Source organism: Rhincodon typus, chromosome 15 (assembly GCF_021869965.1).
Source record: "Rhincodon typus isolate 14 chromosome 15, sRhiTyp1.1, whole genome shotgun sequence".
NCBI lineage: Eukaryota > Metazoa > Chordata > Chondrichthyes > Orectolobiformes > Rhincodontidae > Rhincodon > Rhincodon typus.
Genome location: NC_063346.1, coordinates 23,729,428 through 23,742,314, shown reverse-complemented (window position 1 = coordinate 23,742,314; position 12,887 = coordinate 23,729,428). Strand labels below are relative to the sequence as shown.

At 41.2% G+C, this 12,887-nt stretch overlaps 1 protein-coding gene across 1 annotated transcript in view; it reads right to left on the bottom strand.

Annotated features, from left to right (window-relative positions):
- Window positions 1–10,382: 10,382 nt before the first annotated feature.
- The window catches only part of tmed6 (transmembrane p24 trafficking protein 6), a 20,736-nt gene continuing 18,231 nt past the window's right edge, over window positions 10,383–12,887 (bottom strand). Inside the window, exon 4 of the mRNA XM_020536511.2 lies at window positions 10,383–11,156. Coding sequence (XP_020392100.1) covers window positions 10,923–11,156 — 234 coding nt within the window. The 3' untranslated portion in view covers window positions 10,383–10,922. The remainder of the gene's footprint in view (window positions 11,157–12,887) is intronic.

Below are 12,887 nucleotides of genomic sequence, written 5' to 3'. Positions count from 1 at the left end.
GCAAAGGCACTGGAAAAACTGAAATAAAAGCAAAATACTGTGGATGCTGGAAATCTGAAATAAGAACAAAATATTGTGGATGCTGGAAATCTGAAACACAGAAAATGCTTGAGAAACTCAGAAGGTCTGGCAGCATCTGTGGAGAGAGATAGAGTTAACGTTGAGATATAACTTCTTCAGAACTCGTTCTTCAGGATTTTTTCTTAGTCTGATATGATTCTTTTTCAGTTCTGAAGCCATATTGGACTCAAAATGTTAACTATATTTCATTTGCTACGTTTGTTACAAACAACACAGCCTTCAAGACTCTTGATCCTGACCACAGTGAGCAGTGTCTGTTCCCCTGACTGTACTGTCCCCAATTACAACCACATTTCTCTTTTTTTTTCCCTGTACTGTTGCTTATCCTCCCAATAGCCCTTGCTAGGAGCAAGACTGTCAAACCTGTTAGACAAACTCAAGTGCTGAGACTTCTTCAGCACTACTTCCTAGATCTCTCTACTTGCCTTGCTCATAGTAACACCCCTCTGTCCCTGACCATTGACCAAATTTGAGGTAATCTAAGGGGTGTGACTGCCTCCTGAAAGACATCGTACAAGTATTTACTTAAAAATCCAAATCTTTGCTTTTTTAGTTGTCCCATCTGAAGGTGGTGAGTACTGCTGAGACATCTCCGTGAACATAAGTTGCTCTGCAGCACTTAAATTACCTTCACTAAATGATGTAAAACTAAGGGAGAAATGGATAAATTAGTTAGGTGGAAAATCAGAACTGTGCAAAATGTTTTAAGCTTTTACAGATCAAAACAGAACTGGAAAGCTTGAGGCAAATTGTGTCATTCTCCCAGATCCCTGGGGATTTATTTTGCGGGTATAGATAATATTTTCAATGCTGTCTATTCCTGCATTCTTGGTGACTTGTTGATATATGATGGGAAGGGATCACATAATCAGAAAGAAATAAGGCCTCCTCCTATGGGCCCGGACTATGACACTACCATCAAGCATCAGGCCTTTTGTGTCCACAACGGTCACTAAACTCATTTCATCTGGTGATCTCACCACTGTGCACTCCCCTCACCAAGTGCCTCCAAGCTGATAGTCCCCCAACCCCATATAGCCCGCTTCTACTTCCTTCCCAAAATCCACAAATAGGACTGAGTGGGCAAACCCATTGTTGCTGCCTGCTCCTGCCCCACAGAACTCATCTCTTCCTACCTTGACTCAATTTTTTTTTCTCCCCATACCTAGTCCCTTCCCACTTACATCTACAATTCTTCTGATGCTTCATGTCAGTTTCTGAATTTACAGTTCATGGGCTCCAGCCGTCTCTTTGCCAGGTACATGCAATCCTTTTACACATCCATCCCCCATCAGGATGTTCTCAAGGCTCTCTGCTTCTTCCTGGACAAAAGTCCTGAACAGTTCCTATCCACAACCACCCTCCTCCACATAGCTGAGCTCGCCCTGAACAACTTCTCCTTTAACTCTTCTCACTATCTTCAGATCAAGGTGTGGCCTGGGTATTCACTTGGGCCCCAGTTATGCCTGTCTCTTGCTAGGGTACATGGAACATTCATTGTTGCTGTCCTACTTGGGTCCCTCCCCACAACTCTTTCTCTGGTACATCGATGATATCATCGGTGTTGCTTCCCTCTCTCATTTGGAGTAGGAAAAGTTTATCTATTTCACTTCCAAATTCCATCATGCTCTTACCTTCCCTTGGTCCATCTCTGACTCTTCCCTTCCCTTCCTCACCATATCTGTTTCCATGTCTGGGGATAGGGCTGGCCACCAATAGCCACTACACACCCACTGACTCCAACAGTTAACCGGACTATACATCATTACACCCCATTTTCTGTTAAGATTCCATTCCATTCTCCCAGTTTCTCTGTCTTCATCACATCTGTTCTGATGAAGCCAGCTTCCACAAGGGGGCCTCCGAAACGTCCACCTTTTTCCTCAACCGCGGATTCACCACCATCCTGGCTGACAAGACCCTGAGCCATTTCTGACCCATCTCCCACACTTTGGCCCCTATACCTTGTCTTCTCTCCAACAGCACCAATAGGGTTGCCCTGGTCCTCACTTACCACTCCACAAGCATCCACATCCATAGGATCATTAGCCACCATTTCCGCCACCAAACATACATTTTTCCCTCCATCCCCTTGTTAGCCTTCAGCAGGGACTGTTCCCTCCAGGACACTGTGGCCCACTTCTCCTCCACTCCCAATGCCTCCCCACACTCCCACAACACCTTCCCATGCAATTGCAGAAGATAATAACACCTGCCCATTTACTTCCTCCCTCCTCACTGTCCAAGGCACCAGACACATCTTCAAGCTGAAACAGTGATTTACCTGCATTTCATTCAATCTAGTTTACTGTATTCACTGCCCATAATGTGATCTCCACAATACTAGGGAGACAAAATGCAGACTGAGCATCGGCGTTGCAAAACATCCACATTCTGTTCGCAAAAATGACCCTGAGCTTCCGGTTGCCTACCACTTGAACACACCACCACATTCCCTGACCAATGTCTTTGTCTCAGGCTTGCTGCAGTGCTCCCATGAAGCTCAGCACAAGCTGGAAGAACAAAATTTCATTTGTAGCTTGGAGACCCTGTAGCCTTGAGGACTTGATATCGAGTTCAACAATTTTAGGGCTTAAGCACCTTCAATGTCCTTCCCCTAACCTTCACACACCAGGCTTTGTTATCACAAGGCTGCTACGACAAACAACCTAGCTACGCATGGTGTCAGCTACAAATGGTCCCCATTAGCAACTATTGATTCTCCCAGGCTGACCATTACCCATTCCTTTGTCTGATCAGGTGCTGTTTGTTCTCTCTGAGCTCCATCTCCACCCATCATTTATCCCACCTCCCCACCAACTCCATCTTCAACATACATACCAAACTAGATACAATCAATTCTGTGGAAAGGTCACTGGACCTAAGACATTCATTCTGCTTTCATTCCACAGGTACTGCCAGACCTGCTGATTTTCTCCAGCTATTTCTGTTTTTGTTTGAGACGGGTAAAGCACCTCAATCATGATTCTATGGGTATGGAAATGAGATCCTTCAGGAGATCAAAGTTAAATGAATTTTTGAACACTTTATTTTCTTATGTGTTTGTCCCTTTGTCAGAATACAATTGTAATAGTTGTTCTTAACTATGTTTTCACAACTAAAATATGTCAAATATAGCATCCATTTGAGTGCACAGACCGTCTTCAGATTAGGACATTCTTCAGATTAAGACTGCCCAGTCACTGAATACCATGAAAGAAATCATCACATGATATATGTGCATTTTGCTTGAAGGGCAGGTCCTTGGCCAAATGCCTTTTGATGCATTTTCCTGAGCTGTTTCCTTGACAGTTTTTGACAGTGGTGGTTTTTTTCATTCTCAGAGAGTGGATGAGGAGGCAGGTCCCATGTTTGTCTCAGCAGAAATGGTAAATTGAACAGTACTGTTGACATTAACCTGAACTACATACTTCAGTTATTCAGAGACTGCATTGGCCAATGGTGTTACAGGCAAGGTACTAGCATGGATAGAAGCTTGGCTGTGTGGCAGAAAGCTAAGAGTGGGGATAAAAGGGTCCTTCTCAGGATGGCAGCCGGTGACTGCTGGTATTCTGCAAGGATCAGTGTTGGGACCACAACTTTTCACTTTATACATTAATGATTTAGATGAAGGAACTGAGGGCATTCTGGCTAAGTTTGCAGATGATGCAAAGATAGGTGGAGGAACAGGTAGTATTGAGGAGGTGGGGAGGCTGCAGAAGGAGTTGGACAGGTTAGGAGAGTGGGCAAAGAAGTGTTAGATGGAATACAATGTGGAAAAGTGTGAGATCACACACTTTTATAGGAATAGAGGCATAGACTATTTTCTAAATGGGGAGAACATTCAGATATGTGAAATACAAAGGAACTTGGGAGTCCTAGTTCAGGATTCTCTTAAGGTTAACTTCCAGGTTGAGTTGGTAGTTAGGAAGGCAAATACAATGTTGGAGTTTATTTCGAGAGGACTAGAATATAAAAGCAGGATGTACTTCTGAGGCTTTATAAGGCTGTGGTCAGACCACATTTAGAATACTGTGAGCAATTTTGGGCCCCAAATCTCAGGAAAGATGTACTGGGCCTGGAGAGGGTCTAGAGGAGGTTCACGAGAATGGTCCCAGGAAGGATAGGCTTAACATATGAGGAACGTTTGAGGACTCTGGGTCTATACTCAATGGAGTTTAGAAGAATGAGGGGGATCTAATTGAAACTTACAGAATACTGAAAGGCCTGAATAGAGTGGACTTTGGGAAGATGTTTCCATTAACAGGAGAGACTAGGACCCAAGGGCACAGCCTTAGAATAAAGTAATGACCCTTTAGAATGGAGATAAGGAGAAACGTCTTCATCCAGAGAGTGGTGAATCCATGGAATTCATTGCCACAGCAGGCTGTGGAGGCCATTGAGTATATTATAGACAGAGATAGATAGGTTCTTGAATGTTAAGGGGATCAAAGGTTATGGGGGAAAGGCAGCAGAATGGGGTTGAGAAACTTATCCACCATTACTGACAGAAGAAAATTAATGCATTGGAAACAATTCAGAGGTTTATTAGACAAATACCTAGAATGAGCGGATTACTCTATGAGAAAAGGTTAGACAGGCTAGGCCTGCATCCTCCAGAATTTAGAAGAGTCAGAGGTGACTTAATTGAAACATATAAGATCCTGAGGGGACTTGACTGGATGGATATGGAAAGGATGTTTCCTCTAATGGGAAAATACAGAACTAGGGGTGATAAATTAAAAATAAGAGGTTGCCCATTTAAAATAGAGATGCAGGAAAAAATCTCAAATGGTTGTGAGTCTTTGGAATTCACTTCCTCAAAAGTGGATGCAGAAACTTTAAATATTTTTAAAACAGGTAGGTAGATTCTTAATTACCAAAGGGTTGGAAGATTATCAGCTGTATGCAGATACATAGAGTTGAGGTTAAAATCAGATCAACCACGACCATATTGAATGACAGAGCAGGCTTGAAGAGCAATCGGCCTATTTCTATTCCTTTTTCATATGTTCATGTAAAACATGTATCCACTCTAAGAATTTCTAACCCCTTGGTACACTTCCTGAAAGTCAATAAATGGAGTGTATCTTACACAGAAAGAGTGTGCACTTCATATCAGGCAGACAGACATTCCATTCTCTTTAGCTTGGCTTGGAACTTCTTATCATGGTAATGGTTTTCCGCAGTGGTCAGACACTTGGCTGACCAATTAAAATAAAATGAATGTTTGGAAACCCTATGTACAGTTGGCAAGCCACACAGATGAAAATGTAGATATTGAGAAGGAAATAAATGTTTCTTTTTACTCTACAATATATTCAAACCTAGTCCATAATTCTTTCAGTAATAATTTCTGTAAATATTCTAACTCAATACACCATTCAGCCTTTCATTTCCTCCCAGGTAATTAATATACCTATGGAGTTTGCTCGTAATCCTAGTTATACGTTACTGCAAAACAGAAGAAATTTGCACTGATGGGATAACAGTGCACTGAATCAACAATATGTTTGCTGCATACGCTGCTAGTGCATTCTGTAGGTATGAGATTGATATAGTACAGAGCCATACAGCAACAATGATCACTTTCATAACTGATCACTGCAGACAACCTGGTTTTGTGTCTGTTCTAAACTGTAAGGCAAGACAGAAGTATTGTGAATCTTTAGGCCCTGGCTGAGGCACCAAAGTGCCAAAACACAAGGCAAGGCAGGGGTGTTGTGAGCATCAAATTAAGCACAAAGTAATTGGGAGTTAGAAGAGATCAAGCAGCTCTGAGATGCAGCCTGGTCCAATCCATAAAATAGCTGCCTCTCCCTGTGCTTAAAATGTCTTCGCAGCAGCATGGAAACTTAGAAAAACAGAAATATGAATATATCATTCAGCTATTTGAGACTATGTCACCATTCAGTATGATCATGGCTGATCATCCAACTTAGTATCTTTTCCCACTTTCTCCACATACTTTTTGATTCTTAGTTCTTAGAACTATGTCTAACTCCTTCTTGAAAACATTCAATGTTTTGGCCTCAACTGCTTTCTATGGCACAGAATTCCACAGGATCACCACTCCCTAGATGAAGAATTTTCTTCTTATCTCAGCCTTAAGTGACCTACCCCGTATCAATAAACAGTGATCCCTGGTTCTGGGATCCCTAGTCATTGGAAATATCCTTCCTGTGTTTACCCTATCTTAGTCCTGTTAGAAGTTCACAGCTTTCAATGAGATTCCTACCCCTAGCCCCAACCCAACCTAATTCTTCCAGACTCCAGTAAACATAGTCCTAACTGGTATAGTCATCCAGTCTCTCTTCATATACCAGTGCTGCCATCCAAGCATTCACAGTCTGGAAAACTTTAGTTGCACTCCCATTGTAGCCAGAACAACTTTTCTCAGATAATGAGAACAGAACCTCACACAGTACTGCAGGTATGGTTTCACCAAGGCCTGTACAATTGCAGCAAGACATTTCGGCTCCTCTTGCTGTGAAGGCCAACAAGCCATTTGTCTTCTTCGTTACCTGTTGCATATGTTTGCTTATTTTCATTAACTAATGTACAAGGATACTCATTTCTCATTGCACTCTTTCCCAATCTATTGCCACTCAGATAATAATCTGCCTTCCTACTTTTACTACCAAAGTGGATAACTTCATATTTATCCACATTATACTTTATCTGCCACGCATTTTTCTACTAACTCAGCTTGTCCAAATCACACTGAAGCATCTCTACATGCTCCTCACAGTTCCCTCTCCTACCCAGCTTTGAGTCATCTGCAAAGTTGGAGAAGTTACATATTTGTTCCCTCATCTAGATCACTAATATATGTTTTGAATAGCTGGAATCTAAGCATTGATCCCTGTGGTACCCCACTCGGAAAAAGACCCCTTTATTCTTACTCATTTTTTCCTGTCTGCTAACCAATTCTCTATCCAAGTCAGTATTGTACCCCCAATGTCACGTGCTTTAATTTTACATGTTGATCTCTTATGTAGGACCTTTTTGGAAAGTCTTCTGCAAGTCCAAGTAAACCACATCCACTGGCTCTCCCTTTTCAAACTCTACTAGTTACATCCTCGAAAAACTCCAATGGATTTGTCAAGCATGATTTCCCATTTGTTATGGACCAGACTAAAATCCCTCAAAATATATGAAAAAGATAGCCTAAACCTTAACTTTTTCTTATTTTAAAGGCAAGTGCCGGGCATGTGTTCCAGATGCAATTTGATTGGTCAAACTACCAGATTAGAAGCAAAACACAATTTATTCATACACTATAGTTAAAATACAACAAAAGAAAGAAGAAATTGCAAAATTAACTCTACTAGAAAACTTAACAGAATAACATATTATTTAGATATGAAACAGTAACTGTTCCAATATAGTAACATCTCACAAACACACCCCAGGCAAAGGCAAATTGAGCAAAATCGATTGTCTCACAGGCAATTCTCCAGTCCAGGAGGGAAAGCATCAAACGAAAACTCTGAGAGACAAGGTAGCTGAGAGAGATGTACTGTAGCTTCCAAACACAGCTTCTAGACCCCAGCAACAAATGCTAATGAGAAACTGAAACTAAAAATCCTGGCTCTGTGGGAGCTTGCGCCACCCATTCAGGCTTGTTTCTATTGTTCCAACTTAAAAAGAAACCCCAAGGCCTCACAAGCTGTTCACTTTATGGGCTTTCAAAAGACAGCTTGTCACTTCATCTTAAAACATCTTCAAAAAAAAGATAAAATATGCCTCTTAAAGTTATAGTATTGTCACACATTCATAAATCCATACTGACTCTGTCTGATACTTTCACTATTTTCCAAGTGCTCTGCTGTTAAAATTTTGAGATGTTCTCTATCATTTCCCTATTACCAATGTCAGGTTAACTGTCTATTATTCCCTGTTTTCTCTCTACCACCTTTTTAAAATAGGTTACATTAGCTACCCTCTAGTCCATAGGAACTGTTTCAGAGTCTACAGAACCTTGAAAGATGATCACCAATGCATCCAGTATACCTAGGGCCACTTCCTTAAGCACTCTTCAATGTAGCATTCCAGTGAAAGTGCACTCCAAAACGTAGCACTGAAGTCCTAAATCATACAGTATATGCATCTGAAACATCCATGATGATGCAGTGTGGCTATTTTGCTTCTGATGCCAAGGTCTATGGACAAAGAGGCATGTGTGGTCACTGTCCATAGACCATGCCTTGAGATGTTGGTGCTGGGTGCTCATGATATTGATCCAGAGGAGCAAGCAACAAGTTGAGGTTGCCAAGAAAGTGCTTTGAATTTCACCTTGGGGATTATCACAGTCTAGTTTCTACCAGTGGATGGAAGAATGGGTAACTGCACATTAATACAATTATATTCAACTCAGTACAGCACAGGAACAGGCCCTTTGGCCCACCAAGCCTCTGCTAATTCCTAATTCTTATTGTGACCTGCTACTAATTGTCCATACAGGTTCCTATCCCTGTGTTCACCTCCCGTTCATGTGTCTATCAAGATACGCCTTGAATGTTGTAAAATACTTCCACTTCCACCACCTCCAATGGCACTGCATTCCAGGTACCACTACCCTCTGTGTGAAAACTTTTCCCTGTACTTCTCTCCTAACCTTCTCCCATCCCACACTGAACCTGTGCCCTCTTGTAGTTGAGCTCTCCACCCTGGGAAAAAAGCCCCTGACTATCTACCATATACATGCCTCTCAAAGGTCACCCCTCAGCTTCTGTATTTCCAGTGGAGACAGTCTGTGTTTATCCAACCTCTCCTCATAACTAAAACCCTCAGACCAAGCAACATCCTGGTATACCTTCTCTGCACCCTCTCCAAAGCATCCATACCCTTCTGGTAGTGTTGCGACCAGATCTGTACACAATATTCCAAATGTGGCCTAACTAAAGTTTTGTACAGTTTTAACATAACTTGCCAATTTTTATATTCGATGCCCTGGCTGATGAAGGCAAGCATGCTGTATGCCTTCTTGACCACCTTATCAGGCGTGTTGTCACTCTCAGAGATCTGTGGACCTGTACACCTGGATCCTCTGTATGTTAATATGCATGCCCAGATCCCTTTGTATATCAATTGGAGAAATTATGAGGAGATTATGATAATGAGAAGAGATTAACTAATAATGATATGCTAATATGTCTCACATTGCTCATTGGTGACAATCTCTTCTCACTGATTGGTATTTGGCTGAAAAAATTAGATCTTTTCCTCTCAATGCCAAGAAACTCCTCATTGGTCATCTCATACAATTTTCCCAATTTTCTTGCCATAGACCATGTTATTCAGGGGCTGAGAAGATTCCACCCTTACTGTTGCTTTCTCATCTTGAGGCTTTCCCCACTTCAAGCTACTTTTTATAGCCTTGCATCAGCTAACCCAGTGCACATTCAGGCTCAAACCTTAAACCTTCCTGATCTATATGTTGAGGATACGTGGGTGAAAGAACAACAAAAGTTATATTTATATTGCCGCAAATAAACAATCTAAGTTCTTCACAGGGGCACCATAAACCAAAATATACGGTGAGCCATGTAATGAGATATTCAGGCAGATGTCCAAAAGCTTGCTGAAAGAGATAGGTTTAGTGTCATGCCTTGAAGAAGGAAAGCAAGGGACAACATGAACTTGCACAGAACTGTTGACAAGGTCAATTGTAGAGAGTCTGTGTTGGCAGGTACAATTGGCACCAAGCTCTACTGGTTATAGATGCTGAACCCCTGGGGCTATTGTAGAGAATGAGAAGGATGGAGGTGCATCATCAACTTTGTTGGATGTCACACATCCCCTCCAAATGCATCTCTATTAAACCCAGAAGTGGATACATTGGAACCAGGCTGAGCTTTCTATCAAAACTCAATCATTTTTATCTCTATCCATTCTCAAACAACTCATTTCTCTGGGGCTAAAATTACCCCCATAATTTCTCTGACTAACTGGCTGAATTGCAAGTATTTATTTTTGCTTTGAATAACATAGCTCTTGATTGTAGTTTCTTAATACCATTAATCAATCTTGGATAAAAGGAAGTCATTAACACATTACAATCAGGATGTTACCATTCTGGAGCATTTAGTGACTCAGCTGATGGGCAATTCATTCCTAGGATTGCTCCCTGAACTGGCTTTATGCCCAAGAATAAATGCATCTGAACTTATAGACCAATGTTGTTTATTTAAAATCTCCCAAAGGTTAGACTGACCTTTGTTTATTTCCAAGATGCCCTTCCTTTTAAAAGCTTATGCCTACTTGGCACAATACAAAAAGTCCCAATACACTGAACATAGCTGATAGGAGTTATTTTAATTTAGTAAATGTACAGTCTCATATTTTGAACAATTTAGTGTCACAATGATTTCAAGATAAACAAAATTTGAATCTAGGAAATGGAAAACATGAAATGGAGACTGGGTTAAACACAGCGTGAAAGGAATAAAAAGAAATAAATGTGTTGGTTGTGATCACTTTCCCATGCATTTTGTTTGTATCATCCCTGGGAAAAAAAACTCCTTCAAAATTTGAATATTAGCAATAATCAGACGTCAGCAGTTTTGTACATCCACATTCTAATAAAGCCGTAAAAGAGCATCCACAAGTTTCCGACAGGCATATTTATCAATGTGTGGATAGATTAACCTTATTGTCTTGTGAGAATCAAACAAGGGCAGTTGAGGCATCAAGGAAACTCAGTAAACTAGGATTGAATGGTCAGTCACTGGCCCATGAAAACTGAAACTTAGATGAAATGATAAAGCTTGATTAAAATTTGTAATTTTTTAGTAATCCACCCATATTAACAGTTAATTTTTTCACTGTAACTATGTCTAACATCTGAGGTTTTCACTCGCATTGGTGACTCTGACAGCAAATAGACGCTTCAGAAAGTAAAGCTGTAAAATACCAGATGAAACAATGACTACACTCTGGGCAAATGACCACCAATTCACATAGTTATTGCTTGCTAGTACAATAAAGTAATCAGCTCCTTTGCGCATCCTGGCAAAGTTATAAAATCTCCACATATGGAAGACGTGGCTTTGTACTTTGATGGTTGTATCCTGTGAAAAGGAAAAAGATAGATGTTAAATTAAGAGCAAGATACACCTACAAATGATAAATTGCACACCAATGAATATGCATGCCACAGCCAAGGCATTGGGTGAAATTTTCCCAAACTTGATTACTGGCTAAATGTCAGGACACCTAGTGGACCATGAATTCATTGACAGCTGAGGCAGGCTTTGCTGAAGATCTTTAATTGATTCATAGGATTTGAATTCTACATCTAGGTTCTCTGGCCAGTCTAAGAGAGCTGGTGAGATGACACACTGGTTCCGTCAAACAAAGGGAATCTAATTAAATTGACACCAGGACATGTCATAATAACTGAAGAACATTAAGCTTTGGTGCTCCTGCTCCTGAAGTTTAACATTCTGTAGCAAGAGCCAGAGATCAGTCCAGGGGAGAGGAACAGGAAGTGACCTCCAGTGACAGCATCTTAAATGACACTGGCAATATGTGCACACCCAGCCAACTCAGAAAGAAGATTTGTTTGAGGAGTTTGTTGATGTCTTGCCTCCTTGGAAATGGCTAGTTTTTAAAAATATATATAGTTAATTGGATGTGGGCATTGCTGGCTAGGCCAGCACTTATTGTCTATCCCTAGTTGCCCAGAGGCCAGTTTTTGGGTAAGCACATTTCTGTTGGCCTGGAGTCATGTGAAAGCCAGACCAGGTAAGGAGGCAGATGTCCTTCTCTAAAAACATCTGTGAATCAGATGGGTTTCTACAATATTCAACAGTGATTACACTGTTCCAGTGTTATTCCAGATTTTTATTGAAACTATATTCCCAGAACATTAGTTTCAGGTTTTGGATAACTAGTTCAGAGTCATTAGCATTACACCATACCATTCCCCTTTGCCTTGTTGAAAGTCATGTGGCTGAGGAGAAGGCAGTTAGTGCTGCTGTTGTGTTGTTTTTGTTACTGCTGCTGCTGCGGCTGTTGTGAGTGTTGAACTCCTCTTTCTTTTTATAGGAGAAAGAAGTGAGAGCTACATAAACTTTGTCTATGCCATAGTGAAGGCAGATAACAGGGAAGTGCAGCTGAAGGTGAGTGAAGTGCAAGACAAGTAGACTGACTTCCAAGAAGTTGCCAATCACTTGTCAAAAAATGTAGGGTGTTTAATTTATTGCACGCAAATCTATCTCCTTGCCTGGGAAAATTCCCCTATTAGCTCAGTTTCCCTGTTGTGGAATGGGGGTAAGAAGTTTATTGCTGTCCATTAGACTATAATACATAGGAGCAGAATTACACCATCGAGTCTGGTCCACCATTCGATCATGGCAGATAGGCTTCTCAGTTCCATTCTCCTGCCTTATCCACGTAACTCTTGATCCTCCTACCAATCAAGAACCTCTCTCTCTCTTAAATACACTCAATGACGTGGTCTCCACAGCCCTCTGTGACAATGAGTTCCACCTTCTGGCTGAAGAAATTCCTCCTCACCTCAGTTCTAAAGGGTCATTACTTCACTCCGAGGCTGTACCCTCAGGTCCTAGTCTTGACTAGAAAATGAGTCTAAATGAGTGTTACATGCCAATGAGTTCAGGCTCAGCCAGCCTATCATTGGTTCATGCCTTGGCTCATCTGATGTGGAATGGATATGATAGGACTTCTGGGTTTCTGTAAAGAATCAACAACATCAGCAGGAAATGGGAGAAAATTGAGTGTGCCTGTTTCCTTTGTAATTCATTGCAGCAATGTATGCGCACATGCATGATCTATGT